This window comes from Lipotes vexillifer, unplaced genomic scaffold (genome assembly GCF_000442215.2).
Source record: "Lipotes vexillifer unplaced genomic scaffold, Lipotes_vexillifer_v1.1 scaffold251, whole genome shotgun sequence".
Lineage (NCBI taxonomy): Eukaryota > Metazoa > Chordata > Mammalia > Artiodactyla > Lipotidae > Lipotes > Lipotes vexillifer.
The window spans coordinates 310443-328900 of NW_006770868.1; the positions used below are offsets into that span (position 1 = coordinate 310443).

The window sequence follows — 18458 nt, forward strand, 5'->3', positions numbered from 1 at the left end:
TCCTGCTGTTCCAAAGGGGAAGAACAGGAGGCGCTTGGCAGTCACTGGTGCACAGATTTCTGAAATCCCTCTGGGCAGGTGTTTCTAGGTCCCCGCACTCTGGGAACAGGGAATGTTTCTTGATTAGGCGTTGACTCGGCTGCCTGCTCTTTGACTCTGCTCCCTGGAGCAGCCTTTCATCACCTCCCTTAACCACTTCTGAAAAGGAGTGGAAAATGTGCCTTTGAGAAGCTTTCTCAGCCTGCTTCCTGCCTACCGAAAGTTGGGATCTTTTTAGGTTTTATTTTAGTCTAGACTGACAGCTTTGCTGATAGAGCTATCTTACAAACGTTGTGAGTTTCCTATGTATCTGTGTGCCAAAAGCCACACCCATAATTCTTCTGGAGACTTGCCTTTCCTCTAAACTCAATTATAGGCACTTTCGGCAAATAATGTTCTGTGGGTTGAAGCCGGTGAGACTTTTAGGAATCCGTGTCCAGCTGAGAGGACTTACTTGGCACCAGCTTTATTCTTTTGGAGATTTTGACAAAGAACCTTATGCTTACACCCTTCATTTCTCATTCGTTCTTCCCTCTGCGATCAGTTCCCTGGATATGATCTTTGTTCCCAGGCTTTTGTCGTACTTTGAAAATCTTTTGCTGGTTGAAGATGGGAAACTTCATCTAACCCAGCACATCTTTGATTTTCTGTATTCTCGCTAAATTCCATTTTGAAAATGGCCAGTTCTTTTTTGAATTTGTCTCTTTCTTGTGGGACCTTATCATATGCAGCTTGTAAGACACTTTCACTGTTCTGTTTAGAACTAATGAATCTCTTTGCTCAAGTCCAGAATTCAGTGGGTACATTTTCTATCTTCTAAGTTACGACAGGTGACAGTTTTCCCAAATGCTTGCCATGAAATGTGTGTACTGCCACTTTTCCAGCCTCTACCTGCCCCCCAAACCCAAAGCTACGTATTTTAGTTTTCTGTTATGGCAGTGCTCTGTTTCTCGATGCCAATATGTATATCAGTTATCTGTTGTCACAATAATGCAGTGTAACAAAGAACCCCACAGAACCTCAGTGGATACAACAACATGCCTTCTCTGTTCATGTTTGGGCATCAGCTGGGTGTCATCTGGGCAACTCTGCTGGTCTTTGCTGGGCTCACTTACAAATCTCAGAATCTGCTGGCTGTGGGCTGGCTGTTCACTGGCCTTGGCTGCAACAATCCAGCTGTGCTCCACGTCTGTCGTCCTCCTCCTGGGATCAGCGGGTAGGACAGGATTGACCTTCTCCTGGCAATGGATGACAGAGGTACAGCGAGCAAACCCCGATTCACAAACCCATTCAAGCCATTACTTTTATCAAGTCTAGTTAACATACCATCAGCCAAATCCAATGACGTGATAGAGCCTATTTTATTAGGGGTCATGGCAAGTCATCCTGTCCCTGTCGGGAGAGCATGCATAATTACATACATGGCAGAGGCCATGGCTACAGGGAGCGATAGGAGGTGGGGAGGTCTGGGGACATTAATCTGCTACAGCAAGTTAAGACATTGGCATAACTGGCGCCCATCTGATTTTCTTCAGAAATCTCCTCAGCCTCAGTTAGAGGCGCTGAAGGATTCATTTAGGTTGCTCAGAATCATCTTAACTTAGGAGGGTAAACTTAACCATTTCATTTATAATAGCATCTTTAAGTTGGTCTAGAAAAAGTATATTTTCTAAAAATTTAAACGTATGCCATTTGTGTAGTATCTCCATGGAATGTTCATTTCCCTTTTATAAATCTGTGGCACTTGTAAAATTTTACAAATTGTAAAATTAATAGGACTTTGTCTTTACCCTTCCATCGCTTTGATCGACTATATTGTCTCAGTAGCAACCTAAAATAAACTCAAGAAAGATCTGTCAGCTTAAATATATCAGTTGCTTATTCACGGAGCAACATTCATTAAGTCCTCACCAGGTACCAGACACTGCGAGGGTCAGGTAGTGGGCAGGAATGAACATAGTCATTAGCTTTGGGGAGCTTATGGCCCAGTGGCACTGGTACTGACCAGTCTGCCTCATTTAAGAAATAAATCTATGGTGAAAAGGAAAAAGAAGAAGATAATGATGATGAAAAGATTTAAACCCTTTGCCTTCACCTCAAAAAGTGTTGTTAAGCTCTGCGACTCAGCTGTGAGATTTGGTTATCTGGTTTTTCTGGGTTTAACCTCTGCTAAATTGCTTTAAAAAAAAAAAAAAAGGCAAACAGATCGTCACTAATTTGGGCAGTGATGTAACTGGAAGACCTAGCAGAACATTCTAGAGCAGTGATTCTTCCTCTGATTCCACAGACACCTCCACCCAGGGATCCATGAGTAGAATTTAGGAGGACCCTGAACTTGGATGAGGAAAAAAGTTACATCTTCATTTTCACTCATCTTACTGAAATGTGATGTGTCCTTCAGTTATGAAAATAGGCATCCAGTCTGATTACAGTGCATGTGAACTTGTCGCCAGTAGAAATCACAGATCTTTTTATAACGTGTTTTTGATCAAAACATCGTTTACACTCTATTTAGAAATTGGTGTAGTCACTAGACCCACCGCTAGAGCTTGTTACTTAATGCACAAACATTGCCAAATCACAATTTAATTATTTAATAATTTTCAATATAACTAGTTTGTTTTGTATTCCTTTTGATTTTTATTTTAGTTTACTTTGTGCATTTAAACATTACCCTGAGAAAGCGTGCGTGGGTTTCACTAAACCACCAGAAAGGGGTCCGTGGCATAAAAACGGTTGAGAGCAACATTCTTAGACAGACGTCAGCAAACTTTTTCTATAAAGAGCCAGATAGTAAATATACTTTAGGTTTAGTGGGCCATACAGTGTCTATCACAATTTACTCACCTCTGCCAGTTGTAGCATGAAAGCAACCAGAAACAATACACAACAAATGGACATGGCTGTGTTATAATAAAACTTTATTTCCAAAAACAGGCTGTGGGCTAGATTTGACTCACAGTGTGTATAGCTTACCATTCCTTGTTCTAGAGTTTCATGTGAATGATCTCAGTGGCATTTAGTCATGCAAAGCATTGTTTAGTTTGGGGCTTCTTCCTCTTCTCGAAGCTTGTTTAATTTGCTCCATCATTAATTGCATTTATTAAACAGCTCATTGTGATGTTATAGGTCTTATACCAAAAAGCCAGAACACAGTCCCACTCTTTTGAGCTTATGGTAAGAAAGCAAACATTGGTCATATGTACAGATAATCACCTAGCATCCAAGAATACCAGCTTTGGCTACATACTCTAAGATGTTAACCAGTATATGACATTCTGGAAAGGGTAGAACTATAGAAACAATTAAGAATATCAAGAGATTTCAGGGGTTCCGGGAGTGGGGTTAGGGGTGAATAGGTGTAGCACGGGGCATCTTTAGAGAAGTGACACTATCCTGTATGCTACTGTAATGGTAGATATGTAATAGTATACATTTGTTGAAACCCATAGAAATATACAAAACAAAGAGTAAATCCACATGTCAACTATGGAGTTTAGTTAATAATAATCTATTAATATTGGTTCATCAGTTGTAACAAATGTACTGCATTAATGCAAAATGTTAATAATAGGGAAACGATGTTCAGGGGAGAGAAGGAGCGAGCATATGGGAACTCTGGATTTTCTGTATAATCTCCCCAAACCTAAAACTGCTCTAAAAAAGTAAAGTCTTTTAATTACAAAGAAAAAAAAAAAAAAGAATACCCGCTTTGGAATCAGCCTGGGTTGGAATCCAAGCTCTGCCATGTACTACCGAGTGACTGGAAACAAGTGATAGAGTCGCTCCAGGCCTCAGCCTCCTCACTTGTACACTAGTGTTGAGAATAATATTGATAATAGTACCCACCTCATGGGAATGTCGGGATCATCAAGTGAGACCATTCTTGTGGAATGCTCAGCAGGGCGCCTGCCTTCCGGGAAGCCACCGAAGAACCTTAGCTGCTGTTGTTTTGCTTGCTTAAACAATATTGCAATGGGCGGGGTCACCAATTCGCTTGAATTATCAGATGATTGGGACTTGGTGTTCACTGAGGAAATAAACTTGGAATATCATGTCCTTTCAGATGTTGCAATTTCGCTTTTCCTGTTCATCTTTCACCGAACATGAATTAAAAAAAAAAAAAAATCAAGCAGCTGGATTTTGTAACTTCACAAGTAAAGAACGCAGCTGGCAATGTGGGATAAATAAATTGTGCGCAATAAACACGTCTTTATTAATAAAAATCTGCATGAAGTGTAAGCTGGGCGTTTCAATCACTGTAAAAAGAATATTCTGATGAGTGAGCATGGAGCTGACTGATTTGAAAATGTGCCCTTGAATCTGTTACAACATGTAACTCAACCAAAATCAACGGATTATGCAAAATTATGCAACTGTGGATGGTTCCCTAGCAGAGTGAACACAATAACCATAGGAATGATAGCTTGATTGTTTTCAAGGATATACTAAGTGTATTTGCAAATCTTATTGTTTTTACTGGGGACAGTTAAATAGCTTGATTTTTCAATCTCCGTTTTTCTTCTGGGTGTTATAATGGTGGTGGTGGTTTAAGTTTGGGAAAAGGAGAGAAGCCCCCGACCCCTCTTTTTTTTTCTCCCAGGGGCTGCTAGGAGCTGCAGTTAGAAGGTCTCCACCCGCCTGCCTTGGTATAAGCGATTTTCTGGTGTGTGCTTCGGGGGGATCCGCTGTGGTTGTTGCCTGCCTGTTCTTATCGAAACTCACCTTGTGTTGACAGGGGACGCCCCCTTCCAGTGCTGGCTCTGTAGCGCCAAGTTCAAAATCAGCTCGGACTTGAAAAGGCACATGCGCGTGCACTCGGGGGAGAAGCCTTTCAAGTGCGAGTTCTGCAATGTCCGCTGCACCATGAAGGGGAACCTCAAGTCGCACATCCGCATCAAGCACAGCGGGAACAACTTCAAGTGTCCGCATTGTGACTTCCTGGGGGACAGCAAGGCCACGCTTCGCAAGCACAGCCGGGTGCACCAGTCCGAGCACCCCGAGAAATGTTCCGAGTGCAGCTACTCCTGTTCCAGCAAGGCCGCACTGCGCATCCACGAGCGCATCCACTGCACCGACCGCCCCTTCAAGTGCAGCTACTGCAGCTTCGACACCAAGCAGCCCAGCAACCTGAGCAAGCACGTGAAGAAGTTCCACGGCGACGTAGTCAAGACCGAGGCCTCGGAGAGGAAAGACACGGGCCGGCAGAGCAGCCGCCAGGTGGCCAAGCTGGACGCCAAGAAGACTTTCCACTGTGATCGGTGCGATGCCTCCTTCATGCGCGAGGACTCGCTCCGCAGCCACAAGCGGCAGCACAGTGAGTACAATGAGAATAAGAGCTCGGATGTGACCGTCCTGCAGTTTCAGATCGACCCCAGCAAGCAGCCCGCCGCACCCCTCACTGTGGGGCACCTCCAGGTGCCCCTCCAGCCCAGCCAAGTGCCCCAGTTCAGCGAGGGCAGAGTCAAAATCATCGTTGGCCATCAGGTGCCCCAGGCAAACACCATCGTCCAGGCTGCGGCGGCCGCAGTGAACATCGTACAGCCCGCCTTGGTGGCGCAGAACCCAGAGGAGCTGCCCGGGAACAGCCGGCTGCAGATCTTACGCCAGGTCAATCTGATCGCCCCTCCTCATTCCTCGGGGTGTCCGAGCGAGGCGGCGGCGATGCCCCAGCCGGCTGTCCTGCTGACCACTCACGACCAGACGGACGGAGGCACTTTGCACCAGACCCTCATCCCCACGGCCCCGGGCGGCCCCCAGGAAGGCTCCGGCAACCAGACTTTCATCACCAGCTCGGGCATTACTTGCACTGACTTCGAAGGCCTGAACGCTCTGATTCAGGAGGGGACCGCTGAAGTGACTGTGGTCAGCGACGGAGGCCAGAACATTGCCGTGGCCACCACGGCTCCGCCCATATTCTCTACCACCTCTCAGCAAGAATTACCCAAGCAGACTTACTCCATCATCCAAGGAGGCACCCACCCAGCTTTGCTCTGTCCGGCGGATTCCATACCAGACTAGTGCTTATAAAACAAAAGAAAGGGGGGGGAAAAGGAGTGACCAAAAAAGAAGTCAGAAATGGAATTGTGTAAGAGGTTTGCCCTTAATGTTTTTAAGGATTGTTGTGAAAACACACCACCCCCATAATAAATTGTAATTTTATACTGCTTACTGAAATTTTTTTATGCTGCGATAGTTGTGAGACCTCTGAATCGCGGTGTTCTAAGTGCTGTTGAATCTTAAATACTACCAAGATGATCCCGAATTAGGGGTTGGAATGAAATGAATTGAGTCGTGAATACATTTGTTTGCTTCCAACTTGATTTGCAAACTCTAATAAAGGTTTTTTCCACCTCATTAAATTTGTGTAGTAGATGGTGCTTCTAAGCCTCTCTTAAGTCCCCATTCTGAAATACCCCCAACGTTTGGGGTAATAGTGTTTTAATACATGGATACAAATCTATCGGCATGAAGGACCATTTTCTACATAATGTCACGTGGATTTTTGATCAAAAAAAAAGTTCAGCGTACATGAGGGAAAAAAAGGAATGGTTTCCTAATAAATGGATACATCATTAAAACATAACAAATGTTAGTGATTCTTTAGGGTCACAGTATGATTTGGGTTATTGGGGTTTGAATTATATAATTAAAGAGAACTTGAAGCAGCAAAGCTTCTTAGTCCTCTCTCATAAATAGTATATAAATGCCTTATCTTCTTCACAGTCAAATATGTGTGGTGCCTAAAGTGACCCAACTATCATTTTTATTTTGAAACCTCAGAGTGACAAACCTGACGTTTCTGTTTAGATGCTGATATAATTAACCTTTAGGTTAGGTTAATTATAATATTAACCTTTGGGACAGTTTTCTAGGATGGCATTGTTTTAGACAGTAATATACGTGCAGTCCCAGGGATCAGATGAGAGGGATTGGAAAAGCACCTAGGTCCAAAGCGCGGGCTGTATTGAGAAGAGGGAAATTTCAAATTTCCGTCTGTTTTGAATTGAAATGCTGTGTGATCAGTAGGTGGCGCCAGAGAGCGATCTCAAATTACCCGTGCTTGGATCCGAAGACTTGAATTTGGGTCTTCATCTCTGATTTCCAGCTTCTAGCATTATCTTCAACTCAGGGTGGGCTCTTAATAAACACTGCGTAAATGAAACATGCTGTCACAGAGCATGAGCAAGGATTGGTGAGGAGGGGAGGTTACTCTTGTGAGAGAAGCATATTTAAAATGTGAGAACACTTTAGATACATTTTTACCAGAGTAATCAACATTTTAATTTTATTCCCAAACACACAAACTTATTAAAATTCTCATGCATATCAATTCACTTTTACATAAAGATATTATTCCCTCCCCCCCTTTTTTTTTGTAATAACAAACTAAGGAAATATGGAAAATGATGATGCTGAAAACCTTGAGAATTGCCTGTTGGAAATAGAAAGTCAGCATCCCTTAGGATACACATACAGGGACTTCCCCAGTGGTCCAGTGGTTAAGACGCGGTGCTTCCAATGCAGGGGACGCGGGCTCCATCCCCGGTCGGGGAACTAAGATCCCACATGCTGCACAGCGTGGCCAGGAAAAAAAAGAAAACACATACTCATACATATATCCTCAAGCTGGGCTTTGTCTTCTTTCTTTTTATTTTTGATCTTTCTTCTTCGCCAGAAATTATTTTCGTATCAGCAGTGATGATGATGCATCATAACTATGGTTTGGTAAGAAATCGAAAAAGCTTGCAGCTTACTCTGTTAGTATTTTAGTAATTTTATCACTTTAGAATTATTGCTTGCAGTTCTTTAGGAAACTATTCAGCCATTGGATTTTACCTGGGAAACTTCTATTGTCATGAACCTGTGTTCTACATCTTTTTTCCCAGGGTGCCCCTAGTTTCAACTTTTAAGTGATTTTTTTTCCTGATTATAAATGTCATGTGTATTCAAGATACAAAATATGGGAAACACGTCATAGATCTTCCTTGACGTACGAACGGGTTATGTCCGGATAAACCCATTGTAAGCTGAAAATATCATTAAGTTGCAAATGCATTTAATACAGCTAACCTACCAAGCATCATAGCTTAGCCTCACCTACCTTAAATGTGCTCAGAACATTTACATTAGCCAACAGTTGGGCAAAATCAGCCTATTTTAGAAGAGAATATTGAATAGGTCATATAATTTAATGAATACGGAAAGTGAAAAACACAGATTGGAGGGGTACAGAATGGTTGTAAGTGTATCAGTTGTTCACCTTCGTGATCCCATGGCCGACTCACTGCCACTGTCCAGCATCGGGAGAAAGAATCAGACCACATAGTGCTAGCCCAGGAAAAGATCAAAATTCGAAGTATGATTCTATTGAATGTGTATTGCTTTTGTACCATCGTAAAGTCAAAAAATTGTTAAGTTGAGCCATCGTAAGTTGGGGACCATCTGTATGTATATTAAGAAAAATTTTAAAGTCACTAATAATTTTACTATCCAGATGTAAAAACTGTGACCATTTTAACGGACTTCCTTCTAATCTTTTTTTTTCTATGCTTGTGTATGTTTTCTATTTTTTAAATTTTATTTATTTATTTATTTATTTATGGCTGCATCAGGTCTTAGTTGCGGCATGTGGGATCTTTCATTGTGCTGCGGGCTCTTTGTAATGGCGCGTGGCCTTCCTTCTAGTTGTGGCATGCAGGCTTCTCTCTAGTTGTGGCGTGCAGGTTTTCTCTCTCTAGTTGTGGCACACGGGCTCTGTAGTTTGTGGCACGCGGGCTCTCTCATTGAGGCGTGCGAGCTCAGTAGTCATGGCACGCGGGCTCAGTTGCTCCATGGCGTGTGGGATCTTAGTTCTCCCACCAGGGATTGAACCCGCGTCCCCTGCATTGGAAGGCGAATTCTTTACCACTGGACCACCAGGGGAGTCCCCTATGTATGTTTTCTACTCCAGTTACAGAGTTGGGGTTGAATTGAGCACACTATTTTCTTTTTATATACTATATTTTTCTTTATATCATTATATCTCCATGGAACTGCTGCCCTCCATACATATGTGTAATGCACATATACACACATGCATATTTGGATTTTTTTAACAGACTACAACAGCAAAACTTGTTCCTTGTGATAAACCATATATAGAATTGTACAAAAACCAAGCCAATAATCTCCAGCCTATTCTCACCCCACCCAAGGTAAGTAAGGTCTCTGTGTTCCTATCAACTTAAAAGATAACCTAGAAAAGGCTTTCCCTTATTTTTATAGTAATTGTATCACACTATGTACATTTCTCTCTACCTTGCTCTTATTATTCCATTTATTAACAGTACTGTGTGTCGGTACAGCTATGCCTAACTTTTTTTTTAAGCAAACGGTAGACTATGACTTACCATGTTATAAGCACCATGCTTTATTCACCCATCTCCATATTCATGGGTATTTTGCTTGTTTTGGGGTTTGTTTGCCATTACAAACTGCCACAGTAAACATCCTACATAGTTCCTCTTATTCGGTTGTGCTTTCTTTTCTTTCTGTAGGTTAGAGTCCCCAGAGTGAGTTTCAGTGAGTTTCTGTAGTTTGTACTTGCATAGATTCAGATGATTTTTTCAAAACGATAGTCTCGTTGGTGGTGCTGGTGGCGCGGGCTCCCGCTATCACGAATCTTGTTATCCATCTTTCGAAGTTTCGTAGGTCTGATGTGTGAAAATGGTAATCTGGTCTTTGTGCATTTCCTGAACTGGTGTTTTGATCTGCATCTCTGTGACATCTCTGCATATAGACTTGTTGATTATTTGCATTTTTCTCATCTATGAACTTTAAACTCATACTCTTATTTTTGTCCTTGGGTTGCTGGGCACCTGGGGATGTGAACCCCATGTCTGTCAAATGGTGCTGAGTTTTCTCCCCTCCTATCCTTTGTCTTTTGACTTTCCTCATGGTGCTATTTCCATATAAAAATCATCATTTTGTATAATGCAGTCAGATTCTTCTAGTGCTTTATTTGTGGCTCCTGTAGTTTCTAAGAAAGTCATCCCTTCCCTTGAGGTTGTTTTCTTTAATATTTTCATTATTTGTTTTCAGTTTCTGCAGCCAGAATTCATATTTATGTGTGTATGATATAGGAGTTTAGCTGCCCAGTTATAACCAGGACCATGTGTTAAACAAAATATTATTTTCCTTGGAACTGAAATCTTAATTTCACCTTTAGATGAAGTTCCCAAATATACTTGGCTCTATCTCTAGAATCTCTGTTTTGTCTCACTGATCTTTATACCTTCTCTGGGTTGCCAACATTACATATTTGATTATATTAGCATTAAGGTAATCCTTAGTATCTTTTAGACTTGCAAAGCCTCCCCGTAGCTATTATTTTCAAAACTTTTCTTAGCAATTCTTGAATACTCATATTTCTAAAAGAACTTCATTTTGTCCATTACCCCTCCCCCCATAAAAAGTAAACCTTTTGAGGATTTGTATTAGAATTGTATCTGTGTGGTTACATGAACTCATGAAAAGAATGGCTTTTTTTTTTTTAATTTTTATTTTATTTATTTATTTTTGGCTGTGTTGGGTCTTCGTTGCTGCACCGGCTTTACTCTAGCTGCAGTGAGCAGGGGCTACTCCTCGTTGCGGTGCACGGGCTTCTCATTGCGGTGGCCTCTCTTGTTGCGGAGCACGGGCTCTAGGTGCACGGGTTTCAGTATTCGTGGAGCACGGGCTTAGTTGCTCCACGGCATGTGGGATCTTCCTGGACCAGGGCTCGAACCCATGTCTCCCGCATTGGCAGGCGGATTCTTAACCACTGTGCCACCAGGGAAGTCCCAAGAATGACTTTTAAAACTGTTAAATCTGGGACTTCCCTGGCAGTCCAGTGGTTAAGATTCCACGCTTCCACTGCAGGGGCCACGGGGTTGATCCCTGGCTGGGGAACTAAGATCCCACGTGCCACACGGCGCAGCCAAAAAAATAAAAAATAAATGTTAAATCTTCCACCCAGAAACTTTTATTTAAACCCTGTTGTAATATATAGTTTTCTTCATATACAGTCTATTCTTATTAAATAGGGCCTGTATTTTCTTGTTGTTTTGAATTCTATTGTAACTGTAAATAGGATTTTTTTTATGTTAAAATAATTATTTGTTGCAAGCGTAGAGAATAGCTATATTTGGTATATATGTCTATATTGTACTACCTTAGAAAAAAATTTTTATTCATTGACAGTATTTATTAGAAACTCTTGGTCACTGATAAATATGACATGATGGTTGTGGTATAGTCACCTCATTCCCAGGTGTTTTTTTCTCGTCCCTTGCAATACTTACACTACTTATTTTGCAGTCTTGTCCTATTGTATTAGTCAGAACCTCCAAACAATGTTGAAACAGCTGGCATCCCTGTTGCATCTCTGATTTTAACTTGAATGGCTTTAGAATTTCCCAATTGAATATAATATATGCTATTGCTTGGGTGACAGTTTTTATAGTACTTATAGTCATTTTCTTCTCCCATTTTCAGAGTTTTTATCAAGGTGGGTTGCTGATTATTGTCAAATATCTCTTAACTATCTCTTGACATAAATATTTGGGTTTTGTACTTACATATGTTGATATGTGAATTAGTGTAGGACATAGCCTGGTACTGAAGCCTCTTGCATTCCTGAAACCGTCTAAGTCATGTTGGATTATTCTTCTAATACATTCTTAGATTTAATTTACTAATATTTTCCTTGACATTTTTATAACCATATGTGTAAGTGCAGTTGAATGCTGGTTTTCTTCTTTGTTCTCTGACTTTGCTTGTTTGTTTGTTTTAGGTTATGTTTCTCTGAAAATAAATTGAGGTTCTTTCCTCCTTTTTCAGTGACCAGCAATAGTTTGTTATTTCAGGAATTATCTGTTTATTTTCTGGGCTGATACCCTTTTTCATTGTACATTCTTAACAAACTTTCCATTTTTTTCTGTACTTAATGGTCTATTTGGACTTTATGTCTCAACCTGATAAATTTTGGTAATACATACTTTGCAAAAGAAAAAATCATTCATTTTGCTCTGTAATTCCACTTAACATCCTCCTAAAATTATTTTAGAATCTTTGGCTTTTTTTTTTTTTTTGATCTAACAGTGCTCTTGTTACTTTTTTGCGGGGGTGGTTTTAGGGGAGTTTGGGGGGCTTGGGGTGGGTTGTGTTTTGTTTGTATTTTCAGTCTTCTCCTTAGGTAGTTTGCCAGGAGTTTATCTGTTTTGTCATTTATGTAAAAGTAAAGCTTTTGCTTTTATTTATTCTCTCTCTACGCCTCCATTTTATTCATTTCAGCATGTATCTTTATTTCAGCATTACCTTTATTAATTCTTTCCCCTGCTTTTCTTTCAGCTTATTTTGTTAGTCTAATTTCCTGTATTAAGTTCACTTATTTTCAGCCTTTAATAATGGGAAAGCATTTAAAGCTGTATATTTTCCAGTATGACTTCACCTATGTTAAAAGATCATTTTTTTCAAAGTTAAATCATGACTGCCATACAAATATAAAATGAGCATGTGTTAGCAATTTTATTTAATTCATTAATTAATGAGGAAATCAGTAAGTTGTTACAACAGGTTTGAAGGAGAATTCAATGAATGCTTACACAGGCAATCAGGAATGCTGAAACAAATTTACAGACAGATGCAAAACTGGTTAGGGTCTACAGGGCAACCATCAGTTGCATTCCACCCACAAGGTGTGTTTACATTCTTATATGTTTTCTGCATTATTATATGTTTCTGTAACTCACAAAGTTGTAAAATAGCTCAAAAACACTAAAAGGCATTGACCGCTATCGAATTAGATAACCCAGAGCTGGGATATGATGGGACAACCAGTAATCTTTTTTGCCTATTTCCAAGTCTTTCAGAAATTTTCATGACATCCATATCCCTATAGATTTTTATATGAAGTGTCCTTCTTTCGTAAATTTCTAGTTACTTCGTTATTTCAGTTTTAGGGTTGGTTGGTTTGTTCGGTAAGTCAGGGGGATAAAACCCAAGAGTTATATAAAGGTTTATTTCTTATTTTTCAAGTAGTTACAGTTTGTGAAACTATATTTTCATTTTGGGTTTCTGATATTAATGAGTTTTGATCTGAGAATGACCTGTAAAATATGCGCTTTTTGTAATTTATTAGTTTTCTTTATGGCCATGTACATGACCAATTTTTGTAAATGTTTGAGGAGATCTATGAATCAAGTATGTTGACTTTGTTATTCAGATTCTCTTAGTTTTTGTCTGCTTGATAAACTTTGAAAGAAGTATTTTTAAGCCTCTTACTATGGCTGTGTTTTTTTATCATGCTTTTCTTGTATTACTGTGTTTCATTTTATTATATTTTGTCATATGTTGTTTGATGCATGTAAGTTTGTGGCTATTATGTGTTCTTTGTCAATTTTACATTTTACCCTTTAGTATATGCCTGATCTTTCTATTTAATAGCTTTGGGCCTTAAATTACACTTTATTTAATAACAGTATTCTAAGTCTTATTTTATATTTTATTACATTTGCTTGGTTTATCTTTCCCACTCAGTGGTTTAATATCTTCCTTTAATAGCATGTCTTTGTCTCTGGTTGGAGAAGTCAAACTGTTTGCATTTCTCATAGTAACGTATACTTGGTATTATTCATTTCTGTCTTATTTAATATTTACTACTTATTAAACTTTGTAATTTTCTCCTTTTTCTTTTCTAACTTTTCACTTTGTTCTTGAAAGTTCTTATATGTTTCCATTCTGCTAATAGTTACTTTCTAAACTCTAGCGATTATTTTTAAATCGATTCCTCTATTGCTATATCAGATATAAATATCAACTAGGCCCAAACCTTTCATTAAGGAGTCTCCTCCTGACAAGAGGAGACCGTTGGGCCACATCTCTTTCTACAACCCCTCTCTCCAAATCCTGGGTGTTGCTGACGTAGCTTGTGAGTTTACTTCCAGGCTTTTGTTAAGTTTTGCCCTACAGTATGTCTCTTATGTTCTAATTCCCAAATCACCACATCAACTGAGATTTAACCAAAGATTACAACATTCGTTGTTCACCATAACTTCTTATCCTCTTCTTCCCGTATTTCACATCCTTACTCTGAGTTTATCCTTATTCCGTTAATTTCTTGAGTATATTCCTTAGAAAGGGCACATAGGCTGGTATTTCTTTGGTCCCAGCAGATGAATGATACCTTTGCACAGCGGATTCTTTTCTCTTCAGTAATCTTTAAATTCTGTTCTCGTGGAGATGCGAAGTTTGATACTGATCTGATCCATTTCTTGAATGCCCTAGATCCAGTGACCAGCAAAGTTGAGACAAAATGGTAGTGTTGCCAGGAAAAAAAGTTGGGAGGTCTCGCACCTCAGCCAGTCAGGTTGAGAGAACCAATCTCTGAAATTTCCAGAACAGAGGGAGGGAACTGAAAATGGGAAACATTACTAATCTTGAAAAATTTTTGTGGTTCATCTCATCCCACTACTCAGCAACAAAATTATAGTTCTATAAATTGAAACACATTTTTTATTCCCTTTGACTGTAGGACTCCAAACTTTAAACATTTCTTTTACATCAAATTATCATTCAAAACAACTTTTTGTTGTTGTTATGTTGTAAACTACATAAATATATTACACATTTTTGATAAATAATTAAAATAAGCAAGAATATATCCTGATGAGATTGATAGGCCTAGTTTTTAATCAGTTTATATATCTGTGATGATATTACTTAAAAAAAAAATTTTTTTTTACCAGCTGCTAGAATGAGATACAGATCTCTTTCAGTTATAGCCCCAATTTTCTTTTTTTATTGATGTAAATGCTGAGAAGTCTTATTCGCATAAATAAGGATAGAGACATAGAAAGTGTATTGTTACAGCAATGCTTCTCAATTATTTTAATTCCTTCTGAGTTAAATGCCAGAAAATCATACAATGATCAAGCATAATTATTTGGGTCAATTTCGTTAAAAGCAAAGAAATGAAAACCACCTGGGATTTCTTTCCCAGTCATGGACCAATTACTTTCTCAACTCGGCACCATGAGTCACCTTCTGGGTATACTCTTAGATGATCAGCTTTAGGGAAAAGTACACATCAAAGTTGAGGATCTGAGAATTGATTTCCTCAATCATGCCCATACACCTCTTGAGAAATCTTTGTATATTCCCCAAATACAAGAACCCCAATTGAAGGCCCTTGCCCTGGAGCAGGGTTCAGCAAACTTCTCTGGTAAAGGACCAGGTAGATGCCGCGGAGCAACTAAGCCCGTGTGCCACAACTACAGAGCCTGTGCTCTAGAACCCATGTGCCACAACTACTGAGCCCACGTGCCACAATTACTGAAGCCCATGCACCTAGAGCCCGTGCTCCGCCGCCCACGCACCGCAACGAAGAGTAGCCTCCACCCGCCGCAACTAGAGAAAGCCCGTGCACAGCAATGAAGACCCAACACAGCCAAAAATAAAGAAAAAAATAATAAATAAATAATTTTATTTATTTATTTACTTTTTAAAAAAGGACCAGGTAGAAAATACTCAATATTTTTCAGCTCTGTGGGCCACATGGTCTTTATTGCAGCTCTTCACCTCTGCTGTTGTAGCATGAAAGTAGCCAGAGACAATAGTAAAGGAGTGGGTGTAGCTGTGTTCTGATAAAACATTATTTATGGACATTGACATCTGAACAAAATTTTCAAGTGGCACAAACTATTATTTTTCTTTTTTTTTTCCAACCATTTAAAAAAAATGTGAAGACCATTCTTGGCTCGCAGACCACATAAGAACAAGTGCGTTGGACCATTGTTTGCCAACCCTTGCCCTGGACCCTGCACATAATAGGTACATAACAAATATTTATTAAATAAATGGTACTAATGATTTTCAGTGATAAAAAGCTAACATTTATTGACTCAGGATATGTCAACACAATGCTAAATGCTCTACCTAATAATGTAATCCTCCCAACATCCCATGAGGGAGGATTACTATTATTACCCACATTGTGCAGAAAAGATATTTCACAACTTTCCTGGTTTAAGAATCACCTGAAAAACTTGTTAAAAATGCCCACAGCTACAGCCCAGCTTTGGAAATCCCAATACAGCACATTTGGGTGGGACACCTGAGAATCTGTATTTAAAATCTAGGACTCTGGCTATTTTTCTGATCCAGACAATATGGGAAATACCACAGTAAAAAACCAGAGGCTCAGAAAAGGTAAGAGATCCACCCAGGGTCACACAGCGATTAGGTGATGTTTAAACCAAGAGCCAACACTCAACTCACCTGCCCTCGTTCTAGTCAGCGTGTTTTCTCTAGTCATGACCTTCACCCAACTTGCTAAATCTGGGCTGCTTTGCCGGAATTCATTTCCCCTCTACTCCCACCCACCCCTGGATCTCCCTGGAATGTTAAGTGGGACTGGGCAGGCCTTGCTGGGGTGCCTGCCACGCCCACCCCCAGATGTGAGTTACCGGCCTGTTTTGTTGCACGTCAGTTTACCACTGTAATTTGGGGAGTTCAGAGTTACTGTCTTTGCTCTGAGCTTCTTTTTTTTTTTTTTGCGGTCTCTCACTGTTGTGGCTTCTCCCGTTGTGGAGCACAGGCTCCGGACGCGCAGGCTCGGCAGCCATGGCTCACGGGCCCAGCTGCTCCGTGGCATGTGGGCTCTTCCCACACCGGGGCACAAACCCGTGTCCCCTGCATCGGCAGGCGGACTCTCAACCACTGCGCCACCAGGGAAGCCCTGCTCTGAGCTTCTTATACACACCAAAATATTTCAGTTTTGTGTCCCACATTATTATGCTGTGCTTGATCTAAGAGGTCAAAACATAAGCCTGCTAGCATCTAGTCTTACATGGGTTTTCGTGGGGAAACCAAGAATTCCAGGGTTGTGTCCTGGAACAGGGTTTCTATATTGATACTTCTTGGGTGGGTTTTGTTTGTTTGTTTTCTTGGCTTCAGAAGGATTCTCTGAGGAATAAAAACTGAATGCTTAACAACTGAAACTGATCTTCGGTTCATCAGCCAGAATTGGATCTTCTGGAAAGATTTCAGTTGAAGATCTGGAATTGGGCTTCCCTGGTGGCGCAGTGGTTGAGAGTCCGCCTGCCGATGCAGGAGACGCGGGTTCGTGCCCCGGTCCGGGAAGATCCCACATGCCGCGGAGCGGCTGGGCCCGTGAGCCATGGCCGCTGAGCCTGCGCGTCCGGAGCCTGTGCTCCGCAACGGGAGAGGCCACAACAGTGAGAGGCCCGCGTACCGCAAAAAAAAAAAATTAAAAAAAAAAACTATGATAGCTTCTCTCCCCTGCCCTTCTGTTTCCTTTGCTGCGGTGACACTGTCCTGTCTTTAAGAGGCTATGTGAGGAACTAGATTTGACCCAGGGGACTGTCCACAGCGAGACTGCCTAATCTCAGGCAGGAACTGCAAGGCCCATGACTACAGCCTACAGAGACGGTGAAGTCTTGCTTAAACCAAGCCTTCATGCTTTAAAATGCTCTTCCGCACTTTCAGTGACATGGGGAAACCAAGCAAGAAACAGGTCACGTGACTTGCCCAAGCTCACTCTGCTGGTCACTGGTCTTTGCTTTTGAGCCCAGGTCCCTACCTCCTTCCTTCCCTCACCCCTCCTTCCCCCAGCGCTGAGTGTCCGGCTAGTGGGTAATGAACAGAGGCAAGAGTACCCATTCCATTTCCTTTGGTTTAGTTTTCTCATTTAGCTTGGTGCTTCCGACTTCATCCTGGCATCATGAGAGCAACAGAGGGTGCCCACGAGTCCCCAAGCCAGAGAGCAAACTGAGAAAAGGCTGTGGTTTAGTACTGAATTGTGGGGAGCCAGCAGGGTCCCACTGCCACTGTCCTGGACTAGGGGCACTTTTGCCCCTTCCTAAACACATACACACACACACACACAGAAAAAAATTATATATATATATATATATATATATATATATATATATATATATAGAGAGAGAGAGAGAGAGAGAGAGAGAGAGAAACTTACATTTTACAACTGTGTGGGCACAAGGATTAATATAATCTAAACTGGATTATATTAAAAAATTTTTCTTCTGATTTTAAAACAAATTAAAGCCCTTCCATAGGCCCCTAATTGGAGATGTCAGCCCCTGGGGGTGGGAGATTATAACCAAGACATGAGGAATGTTAAGAGAAGTTTTCATTCTACATGGAGAAGAGACAGGTTGGGCAGAAAGATAATTACTTATCTTGGTTTTGCCTAGTTTGTTTTTTTATAACAGCTTTATATTGAATTATACTGAGATATAATTCAAATGCCATAGAAAGACATATTCTTTTAAAGAATATAATTTAGTAATTTTTAGTATATTCATAAAGTTGTGCAACCATTACTAGCATCTTTTTTTTTTTTTTTTTTTTTGGGG

The 18458-nt window shown here is 40.6% G+C and overlaps 1 protein-coding gene across 3 annotated transcripts in view; it reads left to right on the forward strand.

Moving 5' to 3' along the window:
- Positions 1 to 18458, forward strand: part of ZFP64 (ZFP64 zinc finger protein) — an 82974-nt gene that overhangs the window by 25219 nt on the left and 39297 nt on the right. The window contains exon 6 of one of the 3 annotated variants that reach the window (XM_007446362.1): positions 4778 to 6398. The exons of 1 other annotated variant lie outside the window; for it this stretch is intronic. In XM_007446362.1, coding sequence (XP_007446424.1) covers positions 4778 to 6060 — 1283 coding nt within the window. In that variant the 3' untranslated portion in view covers positions 6061 to 6398. Of the gene's footprint in view, positions 1 to 4777; positions 6713 to 18458 lie in introns of those variants that run through there. One more of the 3 variants, XM_007446363.1, reaches the window with a different exon arrangement.